At 35.7% G+C, this 21,072-nt stretch overlaps 2 protein-coding genes across 15 annotated transcripts in view; one reads left to right on the top strand and one right to left on the bottom strand.

Annotated features, from left to right (window-relative positions):
* METTL8 (methyltransferase 8, tRNA N3-cytidine) overlaps positions 1 to 21,072 on the top strand; it is an 81,325-nt gene that overhangs the window by 8,327 nt on the left and 51,926 nt on the right. For 12 of the 13 annotated variants that reach the window (XR_014956555.1, XR_014956558.1, XR_014956557.1 and 9 more), the window contains exon 1: positions 20,590 to 20,731. The gene's annotated coding sequence lies outside the window, so the exon portion shown is untranslated. Of the gene's footprint in view, positions 1 to 15,208; positions 15,316 to 20,589; positions 20,732 to 21,072 lie in introns of those variants that run through there. The other variant, XM_085584450.1, reaches the window with a different exon arrangement.
* DCAF17 (DDB1 and CUL4 associated factor 17) lies at positions 1,975 to 21,054 on the bottom strand. Of its 2 annotated transcripts, XM_085584439.1 has the most exons (15): positions 20,888 to 21,054; positions 20,647 to 20,812; positions 19,343 to 19,446; positions 17,361 to 17,451; positions 16,305 to 16,447; positions 15,425 to 15,503; positions 15,191 to 15,280; positions 13,053 to 13,160; positions 12,461 to 12,566; positions 9,090 to 9,232; positions 7,598 to 7,707; positions 7,118 to 7,205; positions 5,506 to 5,589; positions 3,985 to 4,140; positions 1,975 to 3,213 (listed from the first exon to the last, which is right to left on the bottom strand). In XM_085584439.1, the coding sequence occupies exons 2-15, from the start codon at positions 20,653 to 20,655 to the stop codon at positions 3,088 to 3,090; spliced, it is 1,437 nt and encodes a 478-aa protein (XP_085440565.1). In that variant the 5' UTR covers positions 20,656 to 20,812; positions 20,888 to 21,054; the 3' UTR covers positions 1,975 to 3,087. The 2 variants fall into 2 exon arrangements, with proteins under 2 accessions (XP_085440565.1, XP_021408180.2); XM_021552505.4 differs by having other exon boundaries at positions 20,647 to 21,054.

Here is a 21,072-nt window from a genome sequence, read left to right as displayed (position 1 = left end):
AAGGATGCACTTGAAACTGCATTTGATGTAATTAATTGAGGCTTTATCTGAGTACTCTTGGAAACCACGGCATGAGTGCTAAGCATGCCCTGAAAATCACAGGAAGCAAGAGTACTCACAATTTCATGCTAACAGTTCCTTAGTCTGATTTTTGTAAAATAAAAGCCTATCAGTAAATGGGTTTCCTGATCATAAAGGAGTTAAGATACTGCCTATGAGAAGTGAATTTTTGTCTTCTTTTACTCTAATTAATCTAATACATTAATTCACATTTAATATCAACTTGATACAACAGTACACCCCTGCCAGCAACAGTGACTAAAAAATGTTTGCATGTAACATCTCCTGGCAAAGTAAAATACTAGCTTCTTCTCTGGTGGTGGTGGCTGAGTTTTGTTTAGAAATTTAAGTTGGAAGTAAAAGCATTAAATGCGGGTAGGCTGTCACCAAGCATCTGGGTATTTGTATTTGGTATAGATACAGTTATTTTAAAGTTTAAAAACTACTGCTTTGTGGTCAGCATTTTCCTCCCATTTAAACACAAGTTTATTTTTAGAATTTTCTGGGTCTCTGCATAAGTACAGAAAGCAACTCACAGCTTGAAAAGCACAAACCATAAGCATTTAATGATTCTGCTTCTTTAGTGTGTTCCTGACTGTAAGCAGGGTGCCAAGATACTCGGAAGTGTTCAGGGCTAGTTGTTTGGGATTCTGTATTCTCAAATAGCTTTCAAGGTGTTTTAAAGTAAACAGAAACCTCTTCTGTTTCTGAATGAAAATGTCTATGTGGAACCTGCCAGGATGGAATATCTGCCATTATCTGTAGCATAGCAACACAGTGTGCATTTAGAGTGATAGAACGTCTTACACAAGACCCAGCCTTCATCTAAGTCTGGACTGCTTTTGGTCATTACAAATTGCTGCATAAAAAACCCCCAAAAAACCAACAAACCAAAAACCAAAACCAAAACCCCTGATGTACATTTAGCCGACTCTCACTTTGTAAGTCTGCCATTGCATAAAAATTAGCCACTAGGACACAGAGCAAACTCCTGACAGCTACAGCTTGTCTTCATGACTGTTCACATGAACAATACTCACACTATTTAATAAATGATGAAGTTTCAATGTCTTTCTCTGTGAGGAACTGCTTCAAAAAGCAAACAGCAATGAACATAAAATTTAAGTATCTGCTTAAAAGTTGGGTCTTCTGCCTTAAGAGTAGAGCTTCATATTAGTTTTCACCTTCATACATTACTTACATAGTTACATATAAAATAGCAGATAATGGACAGATGTTCTCTCCTGGACCTAAAGTGAAAACTTATGGAAGATAAGGTGGAAGTTGGGTGTTGCTGCTGCCCTTAATTTCTACCGTTGTTTAATAATCTTTTTAAATGTCCTTTTTGTGTTGTTTTTTCTTTCCACAACTGTAATTCACTTTTCCTTTTGCATTAAATTTTCTTTAAAAACTCACAGTAGAAAATTTTTATCATTTTTCTAGCTCTCTTCACATCATCTAGAATGATCCAACTTAATAAAGTCCAGAGCAAAAATAAATACTTGCACTTATGAGTTACCATGCTTATGATGACAGTGATGGTAGTAAGTTCTGTTCTGATGAACTTATGCTCCTGAGCCCATCTTTATCACCATGAAGTTTACAGCCTGTGTTTTGTTCTTGTGGATGTTTTTAAATTTAAAATGAAAGCTTTCATTCTGCAGATTCTGAATGTAGAACTCCAATGTATCAGACAGGCTGCACACAGTAACAAGAGTGAACAGCTGGGAGCTTTGGCTGAACAACTCCTGAACCTTAACATGGTCAGGCAAAGAATTGCTTGGATATATACATATATATATATATATGTGTGTGTGTGTGTGTGTGTGTGTGTGTAAAAACATATAAAGTGTATTAAAAATACAGTAAAATACATAATTTATTAATATTTCTCTTTAAACCAAGACACACACAACCAGCAAACCTGAGTGATTTTATTTCTCACGCAAAACCAAGAGAAGGATTTTGTCTAAGTGGTTTAATGGTAACACTACAATTTTCATACTACATACAAAATTTATCCTAGATAGTTTTACATACTTTGATTAATTAACAGTTTGTATTAGTGATGCCTTAAGTTTTAGCTTTCATATTTTCCAGATTCTGTACTGCATTAGTAAATAACTCTGAACTTCATACAAAGTTAGCAAGTTCTCTTCAGAGTTTTGTTAGACAAAACAATCCTTTTCCAGCCTGAGAACCAAGGACACCATTGCAGCTTCAGGCCCAAAAAGTATAAACAACAGCAAATTGAGGAGAGCAATCTGAGAGGATGAGACTTCATAACCTGAAGTTGTAATTGGACAATTAACCCCAGTATGTAAATGGATCAAAACTTAGAAAAGTGTGAAAATATGTGACCCATCATCCATCTTGGGTGGAACCACGCCTGGGCTCTTGTGCTGCCCAAGGTGTATCCTTTGAAGGCCCTTTTATAAATACTTTATTCCTTTTAACACTGTCTAGCCTCTGTTTTAGGTAGCCTCTTAAGGCATCATCACAGTTGCATAGGTAAAACTATGTAAGACAGATCATAGCAGATGGGAGATAATAAGTAAGTCCACGTCTTTCTCCTTGATGTCCAGTATTTCAATCCTATTGCTGAAGAGAAGCAATAAATGCTGCATCTAGCATTAATGATGAGCTGAATACATGAAAAGCAATGATAAACTACAGGCAAGCATACAGTGTCACAAAGAAAAAAAGAAACAAGACCTTATCTAATAGTACAAAATGTTACGATTAAATTCAGCCAGAAAAACAGTAGCTGACTACTATGTATGGAGTCCTTAAATAGCATCCAAACGTCTCTGTAGCTGGTGTTTATGGCTTAAATATATACAAAAGTTCTCCCTCCTTTTTTTACAAAACACTTTCTGGTTTATTTTATAGCATTAAGAATCATCACCTCTTGCAGTGTCCTTAAATAGCATTCTAAAGTCTCTGTAGCTGGTGTTTATGGCTTAAATATATACAAAAGTTCTCCCTCCTTTTTGTACTAAACCCTTTCTGTTTTTTTGTATAGCATTAAGAATCATCATCTCTTGCAGTATCACATACCATTTGGTAAACATGACAACTGAATCTCCTATTAGGCTTCTGTTCTATATGTAATACGAGGTCTTTGTCAAAGTAAACTTCATGACTGTAAGTCTGAAATGAGAAAAATAAAGGTTCAGATTGCAGTCTCTATTTCCACAATTTGCTAATATCCATATAATTTTCCATGAGGAACAAAAGAATATTTAACAGTGGTGAACTCCATGATTTGGCAGAAATTTAATTTTGTGTGGATGCACAGAGATTACTCTTCCAGACAAAGGACAGAATTTTATAACTTTGAGAGGTTTCTCACATCGCAATTTTAGGAATCGAAGTTCAAAGCATCCAATTTAAGATCACAAGTCTGCCTATGCAGTCAATGGCAAAAGAGGTGTAACACTGCTGAAAATTTCAGACCATCTAAGTTGGATGTCCACCTAAACTTAGACTATATGGACAGCCTATTCCATCTTCCCAAATATATATACAGTGAGCTCCATCCTTCATTTTATGCATGAATACTTCAAGTTAAACTAGGGAGACTCTTTACAAGTTGAAAAGTTAGTCTGACATAACTAGCCATAGAGTATTTAAGTTGATAAATACTTCAGAAATACATTAAAGACAACCCTTACCCCAACCAAAAAAACCCCAAACAAATCAACCAAGGAAAAAAAAAAAAATTCAAATAATAGAGATTTTCAGGTAAATTAACTACTGTCTGATGGAGCACTTGAAATTTTAGAGTTGTAATTGTTATTTTATGCAAATCTCATCCCTTTGCAACACTACGGCTATATCTGCTGGGAATCTGAACAGAAGTGGTATGTGAATGAGTATGGGGAAGAGACAGTGGGAACAAAAGACAAGAATTTTCCTCACCACATCCCAGGACTCCTTTAATGGAATACTCTTAAGTAGACTCCCATGTTCATTGCAATGAAAATCAAGGTGAGCTCTTCCATCAGCTCCTATCTGAGTAACTGCCACAGTGGATAATAAATCCAATTCATCTTCATAGTCCACAATTTTGAATGTCTTGGGAGAAAAAAAACCCTCAAGTTTACAAATCAAACACAAATTCACATTCCCCTCTACCTAAATTGCACAGCTATTTTTTTCTGCATGTGAAAGCAGTATTGGGCAAATTCTAGTTCTTAAGTTTTCTCATCTGAAAGGAAACTTTGGCAGCCCAGTACCCAACAGGCATTTTTACCAACATGAGTTGTCAGGGTATTTCAGCAAAATTCATTAAGCAGGAGAAAAGGGGGCTCTGAAAAATCCTAATGTGCAAATACATATATTTTATATGTAGCATATAAGAAACAGAAGTACTTCCAAAGTGGCCAAAGAAGTATATTTAACTTCTTGAAGCAGAGATGTTAATAGACAGTGTAGCTTTAAACCATCACTGGTTTTGAGGGAGCAGGTACATTAGAGTAATTCCATGAATATCTGTATGTTTTGTTCTATTGCTCCACAGATTATATGTCAGTGAAGAGCTGACATCAAAATTTGAAGATTGTGAACAACCTTAATTGCCTTTATCTCACTGTGACATACTCTAAATTCAAGCCAGTCCTTTTCTTCTATAATGTAAAAACATTTACTGGAATCACAAGTAAAGCGTAACAGCAGGAAAAAAAATCACGTGCAATTACTTTTATTATGGTTAAAAGGAAAAAGTGAATAGATAGAAACTGCAGACCCTTAAGGGTTATACTGGACTGTGCTGTATTTTTACCATAATAAAATCTATTTCCTCAGAATAAAGAATAGGAGTGACCGCCAGAAACTGATGAATTTTATCTGTTGTGCTTATGTCAATTACAGATCCAGCTCTAGACAGAGCTAAAAATATTTTTCATTACCTTTTAAGACTCAAGTGATGTTTTCAATCTCAAGAAGCAGTTACTTAAAAGAAAAGTGTTAAATACCTTATCCTACAATCCAATCAAAGTAACTGGGAAAGAAAAATAAATTTCAGAGGTACTATAAAAAAGAAAAAAGGATCCTAAAGCAGAGGAAAAGAAAAAGTTTATTTTATTTCATAAAGTACTTTTTAAGAAATGTTCAAAGTAGATACTGAAATGGAGAAAAGAGTAATGGTTTGTCACATTAACATATCTTTTCTGTGCCATTGAAGTCACATGGAATTATGATATCATGGGGCATAAAATTAGTTCTTGAAAGAAAGAAAAAATACAAAGCTTAAATGTTGACCAAGAAGAAAAGATGATAAACAGCATGTGAAGCAATTGGAAGAAGACAAAGAGAAGAGGAATAAAGAATTCAGGGCCATACATAGCTAATGGTTACACCCACTGCACCTGAAACCAGAAGGGCTTTTGGCTAGCTAAATACTAAAACAATCCATGAAGTGCTCTTAACTACATCAGTTACCTCTTGTTCTGGGTCATCATCCAGCAAGGCAAAACGCTTCTTCACCACTCGACCAGAAGCTGTTACAGTAACATTGTTGTTCACCTTTAGAGAAACATAAAAAAAGTGTCTCTAGACTTCGGAGCAATGCAGTTTCTATCGATTTGACAATGTATCTGTTCCACATATTTTGCTTTCTGACCTTATTTTACTCATTAGCTATGCATAGCCCTGGTGCTGCTGTTTTCTTTATGAGTTCATTAACTTGGTGACTTTAGTTGAGATATTACTGCTATTTACCCATATTCAGAGGTGTCCCACAGAGGTGGCAAAGGTTCTCAGCTACCATAATTTTTTGAACAGAAGTGACTAGAACCAAGATACTGGAATGAGAATTAAGACTGCTAAATCACCACCGATTTTTTTCCTAAACTTTTACTTCCAGAAGATGGGAAAAGCAGCATCTTAAACCACCATGGCTGCCTCTACTGGTATTCATTAACATCAGAAATAGTAAAAAATAGGTTATCAGTGTCTTAGTAGAAGTCAAAAGGAGTAAGCACAGCATAGGCACAATTAGAACTCATATTTCTTTCTTCTTACTATAATAGAAGTCACCTATCCAACTCTCTAAAAGCAGTATGGCAAATTATTAGATGACCTGGTGTTTAGTTTTTTAATTCAATACAAGTTTTGTTCCTGAGTTTGTGAAGACTTTTAATACACAAACCTTTTTTCCTGAAAAAGCATAAAAATTAGCATCACAAATTTGCATATTTTACAGTATTCAAACTACAAAAACTTACTTTTAGGTAAAACATAACCTTGTCTGCTGAATCAAAATGACAGTTCCAGGCACTACCTAGAATATTTTTCACTTGTGTTCTTTAACCTTTTTGACATTAGATTGTCTCTGTGATTCTATATCACAAAAGACTTCATGAAACAACTTACATGATTAAAGAGCTCAGTTCTACCACTAGTTTTAAATCGTCCTCTGACACTTGATTCTACCTTTCTGCACTCTTCTGGTCCACTGATGATTCAGTCCTGTTCTGCTCCAGTTCGCAAAACAAGCAAGCAGAAAGTACTCACCTTTTCTGCCAGGCCATTCTGTTACTTTAGAGCACTGATTTGGCTCACCAAGGATTAGACGAATGCCAAGAGAATGACAGGCGTGCATGGCCAGGAAAAGGACAGACTTTTGAAGGCAATGAAGTGTCTTTGTTGTCTTACGAATACTTACTCCTAAATTATGAGAGACTTGAAACATTTCTAGCATTTGTATGATCAACTTACCTCAGCACCAGAGATGCACACAATTATCACTTGGTGGCACCTTCATTTGAATGAAATCTGTCCCCATCTTTTAAGTATGTTTTATGTCCATGATACATGGTTACACTTAAAGAACATTGAAAACTAAAGAAAAGACTGAAGGTTTCAGAAATCTATCCTGAAAGTGGTACTGTTTTCAAAATTCTTTTCCATACTGCTTGAAGGCCAATGAAGACAGAGCATGTCTTTCAACAAACCTTCGATAAAGCCCATAAAACACAGTGATTACGTCAATGTGCAAACCCCCTGTTTATAGCTCAAAATCACACATTGTGATCTCAGACACTAAACTCACACAGTTTTCTCTGTTGGCCACAATTGTAAAATCTTCTGCAATCTCCATCTGATCTGCATGATTTTTAACTTCCTTAAGCTTTAAGACTCTACAAAAGAAACAAATTACAAAGTAAGTCATGTATTCTAACCTGCTTACTACAACATTTCTATATATTTTTAATCTTATATATTAAAACATGGTAAATAAATAAATTACAAAAATAATTGATTTCCATTTTATGTTTATCAGTGACATTTTGACACAATGGTCCTTGAGTATTTCTCATACCAAAATCTAAACTGTGGTCATTAGTGCCCACATTCATCACACTGAAATCTGCAGGTGTTTCCAGAAGAATGTTTGATTCTACAAATTAATAGATTTTATAGTTTCTATAGTCTGATGAGTGTTTGGGCCTGCAAATTATCAGACTACTAAATTTATGCAGTTATGCAACTTCTCTAATGAATCAAAAATTTGAGTAAAAAAGGCTCATACTTTATCAAATTTGGTCCCACGTGGATTATTCTACCTGACATATCTGGATGGAAATATATCCAGTCAGGTTCAAGTGAACAGCATTTCATATCCTGTATGCCATTTTTTGCCTGAAGAAGAAAAAGAAGGCTTAGAATATGAGTATTTTGAAAGTCTCACAGATCTAATTAAAGAGGAAATACTGAGCTCCTCACTATATACCTCTGGAGGATTTAAGTATTGATCCTAAACATGACCAGAAAGGATGGCAGTAGAACAAAAATAAAAACAACAATAATAGTTTAAAAACTCAGTTCCAATTCTCAAGATATTCAGTGAAATAGTTTTGAGATTTTTAATATGCAATAAGCAATAACCTTGTACCTTAGCTATATATTGTCCTATCTCTCCTGAAACTAAGCAGAATGAATATTTAACCTACACTGTGCAAACACTTCAACAATTCCAGCTATTTGAGTATCCAAGACATGGCATGTGCTAAGACATGCAACAAACATTAACACAGAGTTCGACCTGAGGTTCAATCCTCAGGCTTAGCCTCTTTAGTGAAAATTATTTGTGAAGCATGTAAGCCTGGAATACCTTGTGATTTTAGCAATCAAATGCAAGCCAGTCAAAATCTTGGGATTTTGGCAGTGGCTTTCTGTTGTTAAATTTAGCTGACATCAATCATACAAATTGCCAAATATATGAACCCACATAGAAAAAAACAAGACGAGGAAGGATTCTGCAAGGTCATTTGAATAAAAATTAATCTTCAGCTACAATTGTGAAACATCAGTTTTGAAAATAAGGAGGAAAATAACCGATCAGGCAAGCAAAGGAGATAAGGACATTTACAGATGAGACTTATTTAGTCAAGAAACTCTTAACAGGCCCAGAAGTTGCTTGAAAGGCAGAATGATCTTCAGGTCAATTCCACATTCAAAATAAAAGCTGAGATGGAGAGCTTACACAAAATAGTATTCATAGGATGAATAGTACATAAACAAAGATAATTAGGAACATATTAAACTAACTAATGAAACCTTTCTAGGAAGAGGAGATTAAACTGAGCAATCATATCTTTTTAGGGAGAGAAGGATACAAGTCAAAGATAAACTACAAACATTAAGGACATTTATTCTGCAATATCATAAAATTTAAAATAATTCTGTAGTCAGGATTTAGTAGGCTGACTAGTCAGAAGTGCATTAGGATGTTACCATGCAAGGGAACAGGTAATGAGACTTAACATTTAAGTCATGAATACAGTGCTGTGTAGCTCTGACTGCACTACTATTGTATTGGGATGAAGGAAATATGAGAGGCGGTACTGATTCAGAAGAAAGTATTTTAGACATGATTCCATGGGATAGCTAATTTCATACTGGGGTGAGCCTGTAAAAACACTACACTGGTAAATAAAGGTATTATAACCTACTCAGAATAAGAAATGAAAACAAACATAATACACAATAATTTCAGAGAAGCTGCTTTCTGAATGTATTACCAAAGCATTGTCTTTCAGAGAACAAATATGGAAGACTCCTTTATGTTTTTTCTTGTTGGGTGTGATGATATAATGCCAAGGGTAACCTCCAATTTGAAATGCATTCTCCAGAGAAGATGCTTCAAATAACAAAGGTGGGGTATCTGCAAATATTCAGTAATGTTAACACCATTAGTAGCAGAACAGTCACAATTCATTCCATTGATCCTTACAATTCTAAATTCCAATAAAGCTACTAATTCTTCAGAACTTTTGAAGATTGGTGGAAATGCATTAACTATTAACTCTTGTCCAGTGCCAGCTATACTACCTCATCCAGCATCCAGGTGCACATCTGCAGTTCCCTCTTCCTCCCTCCCTTCAGAAGGAGGGTTACCACCATCTCAAATCTTGATGCTGAATACTCTTCTAGTACCTTTCACTTACAAGCAAAGATACAGCACATAATTAAAATATTCCAGCTCATCTGATTGAGAAAGGATGCACACATGAACAGATCAAAGACCATACCAAGATGGCCACTATTCTCTTGAGAAAACCAGTGATAAATAACTGGAAACAGCAAGCAGCAACCTTAAATAACAGAATTAAATGCAGGAAGATAGCAGAATCTCAATATTCTTTCTCCTTTTGTGTAATACAACAAAATAGTGTGAATCACCATGGATGCAATCTTTAGCCAAGTTCATAAAAATCAATCAAAATATAGAATTTTTTGCAATTAATGGCAAAAGGTATCTAGTTTTCCTTTCAGTTCAGTTGGGATAAATTACTGAGATGTACTAGGACATTAGTACAAGTCTTTTTACTAAATGAGAGGCATTTTTAATGAAATTAATTTTACAACTTCTGCCAACCAGCTAAATTAAAGCAATTTCTACAGCTGCTATAACTGAATCAATTTTAGACTGAAGATCAGGTCTTTCTAACAATACAGAGAAAAGCTGGGGAAAAACTGACAAAACGTGGAGAAAATCTACAATTACAAGGGGAAATTAAACAGGCAGAATATAAAAATCCAAACTGAATTAGTGTGAGGGGAACAAGGTTCTTATCTGGACTTTGAGTTCCAAAGGTCTTATCAAAATTTCGACTTGTTCTTGTCCTGCTTTGTCTAGCTAATTATCCTAATGCCAATGGTGCTATCACATGACATCACATATTATGTTTATGGAGTGCTTCTCTCCTCTTCCTTTGTTCATGTTTCCATCAATTTAGCCATTTAGATTGAATGGAACAAGTTCACTGCCAATGGAAAAATCCATCAAAAAATGAGTTAAGAAAATTTGTGACATTTTACCCAAAAAACTTTTCAAATAAAGTTTATATATTAAGGTCCCTTCTAAATGATACAATTAAATGTATCTCAATAGTATATCAATACTGAGTAACAGAGCCTTACTATAAAATATGCCTTTGTTTTAAATTTATTTAGCAAAGATTTGCAAGATCACAGCCACCTAAACCACTGTGATAATGTGATTCTGCTGCCTCAACTCCATCATTCCTGCTTCTATGTCACTTGCTCTTGTTGCTTAACACCTTCCATTTTATTGCTTGCAAGTCCTTTCCCAAGTCTTGCCAGTTTTCAATCTCCAGTTGAGCTTCTTTGTTCACTTACTTTAAACTCTGCAAACTTATCTAAACCAAAGCTGTTCCTAGCAGCACTAAGAAGTGTTCTACATGCAAATAAAACCAAAGAAATAACAACAGGAAAAGGTTTTTAGAAAGTATCCTTCTCTCTCTCTTTTTTTTTTTCTGAAATTATTGTATTAGCTAACAAAAAATCAAACTACAGTTTTAAGTTCTGGGCCATTCAGAAAATTACACACTATGACCAAAATCAATTCCTCACCAGTTAAGAGTTGTAGCATAGTACATCTTAGATGGTAAGTTTTGATCTCTATGCAATTCCTTTTGGGTACCTCACACCTTAAAAACAGTACAGTAATAATGCCCATCCCTTCAGGCAATTTCTGTAGGGAGGCTAGGACTTAAGTAAGAAAGAAAACTACACACAGTTAAATTATAGTAAATACAAGCCTGCACTCTGAAACTGCCAAGATCTTGCTCACTGAAGCATTTGCCCATCTCATTCTTGAAAGACAACTCAAAAACCACAGGAATGAAACTATTTGCAAAAAGCAAGCATGAAAAATGTACGTCATGGGTTCAAAACTTCCTAACCACGAATTCCTGAATATAATTAAAGATCAAAAAGTTTTCTCCAGTACACTAGTTTTAAATCTCAAAACTAAAAACCACAACTATCTATAAGTAATGAGATCAAATCTTCCTATTATAGTTCCCATAGCAGGTTTTCCACAGGTCCCTCACATTAAATGGTGGCTTCACAGATTGAGATGGAGAGAAAAATTGGGGTAGATTTGCCTTTGCAAAAGCTGAGACATCAAATATAGCAGCCTATTGCTTTGTTTTGATAAAAAATTGCATTATAACTTCACTATATAAGTCTGTATTTTATCTTTGTGTACTCCCTCATTTTTATATTAATCTGGGTTGATTTGTCTCTTATTATCTGATACTCTAAAAAAAAAGATTTTTATGTGCACAATCACCTGAAAAAAAAAACAAACATTTAATGCAGAAACATTCAAAATTAAATAAATGCATGCATTCTTTGATATTTGTGAAATCAGCCTTTTAAATTGTTTTTGATGCCTCAAGTATAGGCTTGTGAGAATGTATTTTTAAAGTAAGAAAAAAAATTTCAAAAGAAGTCTCAGGCTTTGGTCATTCATTAAGATTCTTAGCACCAAATTCTCAAGTGCATCAACAGAAGCCACTGTTTGCTTTTAGAGAAAGCAGTCATTACATAATACAGAACATTTATAAATAAATGATTTGAGGCATTAGAATTATTTTTAATAATCTGTTCTCTTCTCAAGAATTCATTTTACTGAAATCAGCACATTTCTGACAACTTAGAATATCAAAATGCAAGTCGGACAGATTGTATTCAGTCTCTGAATTTCCTCTGCAAATTAATGTTCGCACATGTTTTACTTAAATACCATATTCTGTTTCTGGGTGCTACTAACAGATATCCTAGTCCTTCCTCTTTCTCAAGAGCAATTTCATCTCAGAAATAAAGAAAGGGGTTTCAATTTAATGCAGTGATTATACAGTTTTTCAGATAGCTTAGTTGCTCTAAAAGCTTTCTTGGTGTATCCTATATAATTATTACTGTAATTAGAAGTAAAGCAAAGTGCATTTTATTACAATGTAAATCCAGAAATACAGCTACACCAATATATGAGCACAGTAATTTTAATATTTTTCTTAGTGTGAAATAAGCCACAATCAATCCATAAAAGTCACAGTCAAACCAATATAAAGATCATAATTACCTGTTATTTTAATGTTACATGGAAGACCAAATGGATACTTTCCTACACTTCCCACCTGACCATTCCAGTTGAATTCTTGTCCCAAAGCAAATGGTTGTTCCATGAACTAAAATAAACCAGAACAATCTAGCTTTACAGATGCATATTTACTTGCTGTTTAGTTTTACTCTCTGTTACTACTGCATTCTTTATCTTGTTAAGATACTGCTTGAGGTCTTATTTTTGAATTAATGTTTGAGTTTTGATTGTAAGGATATAAACTCATATGTCAAACTGCAGTTCTGCTTGAGATCAAACTTCCCCATGCTCACCAGTTTCTGGCCTTAACAATCATCTATAACTACAGACTAAGTGTGTAGAGAGAAGCACATCTGGAGTAACATTTACGTAACTCCCCAGAGGAGCCTGTCTGACCCTGTATCTCTTAAGTTTTACCACCTGTAACTGTTGTGAGTAATTTTTCTGATAGCGTGTCCACAATAGATCTAGGCAGGAACCCACATACCCCATGTACTTACACAGAGTACATGAATATTTATGACTTGTTACCCAAAAATAGCATGGACTGTATGAAAACTTTTTATTTAATTACCTGTTCCAAAATGGCCTTGAAGTTATAGAGTCTGACCAGACCCATGCTATACATTACAATCAGGATTCCATTAGAAACAGCAACATCTGTCACACTACTACCAAAAATCTGGAATAAAATGAAGCAAAAAAATATTCTATTAGAGAAGAAATAATTGAGAGAAAACACAAATTACTGACATTATGTCCTTGATTTTGCAATCACTTTTTTTTTTCATTCTGACCAAACTCTATGATCAGTGTTCAAGTTTTCTGTAACTCATCTGTTCTGCTGAGTTTCTTTAATTCATTACACTGCAGTAACACCTGATGTTACATTAGTCATATTCTGCAAGCATATTCATACTCTAATCAATTCTCAGTATATCTTCATATCATGCTACCCAGTTATTATCATACATGAATGGATTATATTATTCAGCATCTCACGTTAGCAAAACTAGCAGCTTCATCTAAAAGTCCTGATTTCAGATCTTCTGTTCTTTCCACATCCCCAGTGTAAAATACTAGTCTAATCACAACTCTATGACTGCATACAGCTGTACTAAAACTACATTATCCAGCTGTCACAGAGTACAGGGTTGTCTCTGAATCCAAATTAGATATATACACGAGAAGTTGTCTTGTCTTTTAAAATAATTATACACTATTCATTTGTGCCACTGCTTAACACATCACTGAGCTAACCCCACAGACTAATTCTTAATATTTAATTAATATCAACATGTGAAGCTGATAGGGAGATATGCTTGAAAATGTAGTTTTCTTCTGACTATGTGAAAAAGCAATTAAACCAGTTAAAATAGGCTTAAAACAATAAACAACTAAAGAAACCTAGAAACTGTAAGACACCTGCATCTTAACACTACAGTGATTTTCTGATCTGTTTGGTTCTCCTGAGACTTTGCTTTTTATTTAGTTTTATGGCTCTTTCTCAACACATTTGCTAGCTCAGGTCTCAGTGTCATTCAGACACAAACTCTAATAATCTTCCAACCCTAAAGTCTCCTTTGTATCCTTGAGACCTCAGGCACTCTGAACTCACAATGTATTGTGGTATATATAATCTCAGTAAAGCTGATGCATGAAGTGCATTCTGCAGCCTTAAGCAGTAACACTAACCCCAACTCCAATCTAACAGTTACATTCCACTGATCTGTGTCAGGTCTGGCACTGCCTTCACTGCTTGCATCTCCTCCTGCTGGGGGTATTCTCACATCCCAAATGCTGCCCTGTCCATTACAGTTTTAACAATTTCTCTGAGTACTCAGTAGGGACCCAGCTGAAGAAGTGCTCTTTCACATGTTCTGCCTACTACGACCATGATGAATCTGGCATGCCATTCCTAACCAGATTGAGAATACCTTTGATACTGGTAATGTTTTTTTGAACAGAACAATACACAGTACCCCCAAGCTTTCATGGGCCCAAATGAAAAAGTTTAAATCCTTGCCTTCACTTGCCAGGCCCGATTTCAATTACAGCCTCAACCCAACTTAGCACCAGCTAAAACTCCATCTTGTAACTCTGGACCCTAAAATACACAGTTTCCATGTTTGTGCTGTTTCATGTGTAAGTTGTATCCAGAGCCTTCTTGACTTAGAACAGTAAAAATTACAATCTGGCTGAAAGTTTCTTCCTAAGTAGATACACTTACTTATAGGTCAGAAACTGAACTCTGATTGTTTGTTCTTGACTGATAAAGCAAGGTGTATTTACTTTCGTCATTCAGTAACAGTGATAATAAAAATGTGACATATTTGTAATTGCAATATAGAATTTATAGACTATTAAGGACTGGGTCAGAGGCACATCTGTCTTCAAGGAGGTGAAAAAAGGTGTACAAACACTTTAGCATTCCCTAATTCTTACGATTGTTCTAAGAAAAGGCTAAAGTCCTGCTGCATGTCAAAAAGTAACCCAGTAAGAGAATCTATTTGTATCTTCTCTTCTGGTCATTAGAATTAAGAGTATTTGCCCCAATGCCCCTATCGGACACAAGAACACTGCTGCTAAATAAGGTTTCAATTGCTTTTACAAGCTGTAAGTATGAGTTCTGAAATTCTGAAATAAGTGTCCAAACTACAGCTATCACAGAACTACACTATAGATTACATATTATTAAAGAAATTAACTTACCTTTTTGTTTATTTCCAGCATTCCAATGAATGAAAGAGGCAAAACTTGGAATACAGCAAGATAAAACAATACAGACTGTTGGATCCCTGCCTGGGAAGGAACAATACTGAATATAGTTATTAAAGGTAAGATATTTTTATCTTCTTCCATAATAATCAAGTATAATGTCTCCATCCTTATGCTTGTAAATTTTTTTTATCAGTATTGTAAAAATGAGTTTTTCAACACATTTACCTGCCGTGCTGCTGCAGGGAGCTTATTCTGAGCTGACTTTACAATCATTACCTCTTGAGGAGTATCCCAGCTAAGATACCTGTTTGTGAGAAAAAAGGCCTGTCTTAATCACTTAAAAACCATTTATTAATGTATTACTTCACATAATACATTTTGTTATGTGAAGTAACAAACAAAGCAGATGTCTGTGCCCAGGGAAACTTCAGTATTTGATTTGGAAAGGTGCTCAAGATGTTTGCTGTATGTAATAATCCATGGAACAAGGAATTACTTATTTCATATAGGATTGTGAGAAAACTTTGGAAAGCGTGAATATTCACTATCTTAACTTTTCTCCTTCCCTTCATAATCACCACTTTCTTATCCTTCAGTCTAAAGAAAATATTATTTTCCAAAAGCAAAAAAATAAGCAGTTAACCAGAAGCAGTAACTGCCCTGCTTTAAAAGAAATATGGCTATCCTATGGAGAAGAACTTTTGCAAATTAAAAACAGCTCAGACTTCAAACATATTGTTTGTATGTTTGATCAGGTTTGCTTTTCAGCTTTTAAAGTCCTCTCCTGGTATGTTGCCATTGCAATGCTAAAGGCTGTAAAATTATCAGAGAAAAGCAAATAGTTGGCTAGGTTTTGTGGGACTTCATACCAAATTTGACACCATAATACTAAAGTAAATGAAATTCTTCTACAACTAAGAGCATGCAGGAACAGTACTCCAGGTAATGTTCTAGATTAACAAGCCTGTTGTCAGCCATGGGTAGTACTAAAATAACACAATTCCCCTTCTCCTTTATACTAATCACAGTTAATTATATTAAGCTCTTCTTCTCCACTATATACTACTGACTGCTAATCATATAAAGCCTAGTTGTTGTTTAATACCTGAAGAATTTGCAACAGGAACCAGCAAGATACACTTTTTCCAGTACTTCTCCACTATCAGCAGAGAGACGCAGAAGCCAGTTCTGCACTGTCAAGACTATCAGGGAAGCTTTATAATCTGATGGACTCGGTAGCATTTCCCCCTACATAAAAAAAAGGCTATTAGAAAAACATTTGTATCAGGAGGCTACAAAACATTTTGACAAAGTCAGAAGAACCTGAAAGTAAATACACATTTCCTCAAAAACTGAAGGAGGAAAGCTGCCTGCTAATCAGATCAGTATCTCTAAGCTCATGCCTATAACAAATAATTACCTATGACATAAATAATCTGCTGTCACACTTTTTACAAGACAGTTACATTTTCTAGAAAAGGAACCCTTTAAAAAAATCTTTGCCTTGCAAAAATTAACTGTTTATTGATCTGATACCAATCTTGAAGAGAAAATTATTTAAGTATTTCAAAGGAAGATATTCAGTAGTAACTCAACAGTAACTGCTACAAATGGTATTTACACTGCTTTAGTTTTTTAGGCACCTCAAGGATATGGCTAATATTTCTAAGCTCTGTTGACATCGGTGAAGGAGAGAATTATATAATTATCAAGTAGAAACAGTAGAGGAGTTTTTAGGCAGGGTTGCATCAATGGGCCTCCAGTGTATCTGGTTTTGTTGTTTTTTTTTAACGTCAACAGATCTGAAGAAAACTAAAACTCCTAGCTACTGTCCTTGCTGTTTAAAAAATAAAGTATAAGTAGAATTTATTTTAAGGAATTAAGAATTAATTGCATAAGAATAAAAGCATTGGTTTTAAAATCTTCCATGAAAGCTTATGAAAGAAACATTTGAATGCACTATTGAGAAATTCAGAGAAGTATACCTCTAAATGTTCAGTTAATAGAAATAGGGCACATGTTGCAAACCCTTAATGACCTAACTCCATAAAAACATTGAGAAAATAGTGTGGAAAGAAAAAGCACTCCATTCTAAATGTTTCATCAAAATATATTAATTTAGTATTTTGCACAAAAATGTTCTAGTAAAAAGTAATCTTACCAGTGGGCATTCCAATAATAAAGCATCTTCTATTTTTTCAGACTTGGCACACTTTGACTTTTGATAAATTAGTCTTGGCTGTTGTGCAATGCTAAAGGAAAATGATTGCTAATCATTAGTCTGTTTTATAGACCACTTTCTATCAATAAGTCATTTCATACAGTTTTATACCTTAGGCAGGTCAGAAATATAAACATTTTTACTTTGTAAACATTATTGAAATTGCTCTCAAAATAAGACCTAATAAACAAGTTAATATAATGTAATATTTAAAAGCTAATCTTCTCTAAATCTTTTGGTCTGGTTGCTTTTCTTTTTTTAGTTTCAGGTTTACTTTTAGTTTTGAGTTGGGTTTTTTTAAAGTAACAAACTTAATAGTTACTTTTAAAATAACAAACTTAGTAACATTCTTGCTCTAGTGATATACATTAAGAAGAAAACAAAATAATTCAAAAACATGGATCATCCTGGAACCTTCCCCTCAAGTTCTTCCAATGCTGCCTTTTATAACAAAGGTGTGGCATCATGTTCAGATAAACTCTCTCATGTTCAGAAAAACTCTCTGCTAATTAAAATTGATGCCATTTGGGTTTTGCCTTTTTTCCTTTTATATATTCTCTGTATTCTTCATACACATATTTGTAACTCTGTCACCTATTGTATTAGTAGCTAGCTTTACCAGTACTTTTCCATGGCCTTTCCCTAGGCAGAAAGACAAAACAAATTCCAGAGCTCCAAGCCCGAGGAGGTACGAGGCCCCAAGTGCTATCTTGGTTCTACCTGGGAACCAAGGCTGAGAACAACTCTTGGAGATACATTTTCATGGATAAAGTACAACTTGTACTGAGGGGGCTCCAGAGAAGGGGCTTGGCCTGAGGGGTGAAATTACATCGCCACTTGTCCTCCTAACTGGGGCTTTTTATCAATTATGCTAATATCCTAAAACCTATAAATGTGTACTCATCCCTGTAAGGGTGGGCTTTTGTGGACATCTTTCCATAACTGCCTCTGAAGACCTTCATTGACGATCCCCTTTTATACTACCTCCTTACTAAAATTGAGTTTTATTTCCATGTTGGGAACAAGGCAATAAAATAAAAGCTTTGTACTGTGCACAGTTTTGCCCTCTGGGAGAGGATGACACAAAGAAAAACCCGAAAGATGTTAGACAGGTTAACCCAGTACTGAAAACATTCAGGCAATGTAGGAATAAAAGCAGATTTAGATCTCAGCTGTGGGTGATAGATTAACTTAATTCACTCTTAGTGTCATATGATACATAAAATATAACTAGTCTGTCAGGATAAACCACTATCTCAAAACTGCTCTGTCCCCAGCTTCCTCAGCAATGCAGTTCTCCAAGTCCATGCTACTTCCCTCACAGTATGGACAGGCAAGGACAAGGGCTGGTGCACACAGATTTCCTGTCTTCTACCCCTCCATGTGCTGCCTCCTAGCCTGTCTCTCTGCAACTATCATGGAACAGAACATATTAGATCAGAGAATTGATCTACAAAATACATTTGCAAAAATTAGCACATACTGCAAGCTGCATTTTTACATGCAAAATAATTTACTTATTTTATACAGAATTCACATAGTATCAAGCTTGTTACATAGGCTGATTCTGTAACACACTCTTTAGCACAGTGGTAGTCACCAGATTAAAAAGAACTACTATTCATTTGGCTTTTTAGTACAAGACTAGAAAATTGTGTTAATCTTCCATTCCTGCTCTGGAAGATGAGGTTATACTGCACCAGAAAGATCAGGCTTTTTTTTACCAAAGTAGGTGCCACATTAAGATAAAACAGCATCTAAATGTAATTCAAAGATTGTAAACCAAAGATTTATCACCTGCTTATTTTTTGTTCCCAGGTAAACTCCATTTAATTCACAGCAGCTATGAGTAAAGTTAGCAATATAACACAGAAACAGTCTCAAATCTGTAAGTCAGTACCTCATAATTGCAAATTTATTACCTGGTAATACAGCATTGGTAATTGTCCATGTAAATTCTTCCTCTTTCATATGCAATAGGAGATGCAGAATGAGTTGTCCAAACATTCTTGAATTTAGTACTTTCCTGAAACACAATAGTTTTAACAGTGATGGCTGTTTGCAACAAACTTTGCTTCTGAAAATATTTTATTTGGCTCCTGCAACTTAATACCTTACTTTAATTAAAATTTTACTGCTGAATACATGAGAAAGAATCTTACTTGGTTTTTATAAATAAAATTAACAGACCTTTCATAAGAAAATGTTGTCTTTTTTAAAGACCAAATTAAAATATTTTTAATTAGCTATTATGGACAGCTATTCTTTACAGCGGGGGTAAGGAATATTTTGTCATTAACTTGCCTATATTAAAACTGGCAACTAAACTTCCATAGTGACTTTTGAAATCAAGGACTAAACTCCACAGATTAATTATGCAAAGATTCTTTTATATGTAATTAGTTTGATTTATGGAACACTTAATTCCATTCTGCTGGTGGAGTTTGGTGTGAAAGGCAGAGAAATGTATTTACCGTTATTTGCAATAAGTGTCCAAAATGTTAATGAAATAAACTGCTCACATTAAAGCTTCTTGCATGCATTTGAGATACCAGGAGCTCTATGCCATTAACAAAAGTTCCAGCCTTAGAAAACAGAAGTGTATGTCAGACGTACCTATGTTTATTTCAGTAAACACTGCATGCCTATTGATCTAGTTACATAAGCAGACACTTCAGCTGACTTCCAATAAATATATTTTCAATATAACTGCTAATTCACTTCCACATTATTTTCTAATGTATTTCTATCAACTACTATATGGAAGCAGTAATTGTTTTGACTAAAAAAAGAAAAAAAGAGTTCAGTTTGTAATTGACTTAATTCCTATTTTTTCTGTAACATCAGTTTCACTGAGAACTGGGGTTATGTTTACCTGAAAATCTCTGCCAATTATCTTATTATGCGAAGTCCTTTCAAATTCAACATGAAGCGCGAAGAATTTAAGATCAGTATTAAATATGAAGCCATCTTAGGGAAATAGGTGATATAAAATCTCATAAAAGCTTAATTCTAACACAGTCATTAGATACACGAGTGCCTTTTCAGTTTTTGCACAATCCTCTCTACATTTCTAGGCCTGAGCCTTGTGAAATAATTCGGCACCTTTTTTCTCCCCAGTGACCGGGACCTCTCGAAGACCCGTGCCGAGGACTGGCACGCAGCCCCCTCGGCTGAAAGGCCGAAGGCGCGGGGCTGCAGCCAGCGCCGGAAGGCGGCCGATTACCTGACACATGATCCTCCTGAGGAGTCCCAGGTTCTTCCTGTGGGCGACACCGGCATCTCTGGCGTAGAAGCCGTGGGCCCTGCGGGTGAGGAGGCGGCACACGTTGTGCACGCCGCACGCCCGGAGGGCGGCCCTGCTCCCGCCGGCGGCCGCCTGCGGGCATGTTCTGGGCCCGCGGGGCGCGATCGCCTTCCTCCCCCGCTCCAGGCTCGCTCTCGGCAGGGCGTGCAGCCCCGCAGGCCCAGGCCCGCGCCGGGTTTATCTCAAACCCCCCGCCCTTGCCCGGCGAGAGGTGAAGCGAAGCGGGAAAAGGCCCGAACGGCGCCTGGCTCCTTGACTCCCGAGCGAGGCAAGCCGCGGCCTTCCGACGGCGCCGTGCGGTTCCCGGCCGCCGCAGCTCCGGTTTCCGCAGACGCCGGGCGGGGA

Source organism: Lonchura striata, chromosome 7 (genome assembly GCF_050655825.1).
Source record: "Lonchura striata isolate lonStrDom1 chromosome 7, ASM5065582v1, whole genome shotgun sequence".
Taxonomy (NCBI): Eukaryota; Metazoa; Chordata; class Aves; order Passeriformes; family Estrildidae; genus Lonchura; species Lonchura striata.
Note: the sequence above shows the minus strand (reverse complement) of the source record. Positions and strands in the feature narration are given on the sequence as shown.

Bases quoted from the DNA above. Each gene is read 5' to 3' on its own strand.
- DCAF17 (XM_021552505.4), bottom strand. The intron at 17,452-19,342 runs GTAATAAATTTG...ATTTTCCTTTAG, and splicing joins TACCAATGCTGTATTACCAG to CATTGCACAACAGCCAAGAC. The intron at 15,504-16,304 runs GTATTAAACAAC...TCTCACAAACAG, and splicing joins TCCTGTTGCAAATTCTTCAG to GTATCTTAGCTGGGATACTC.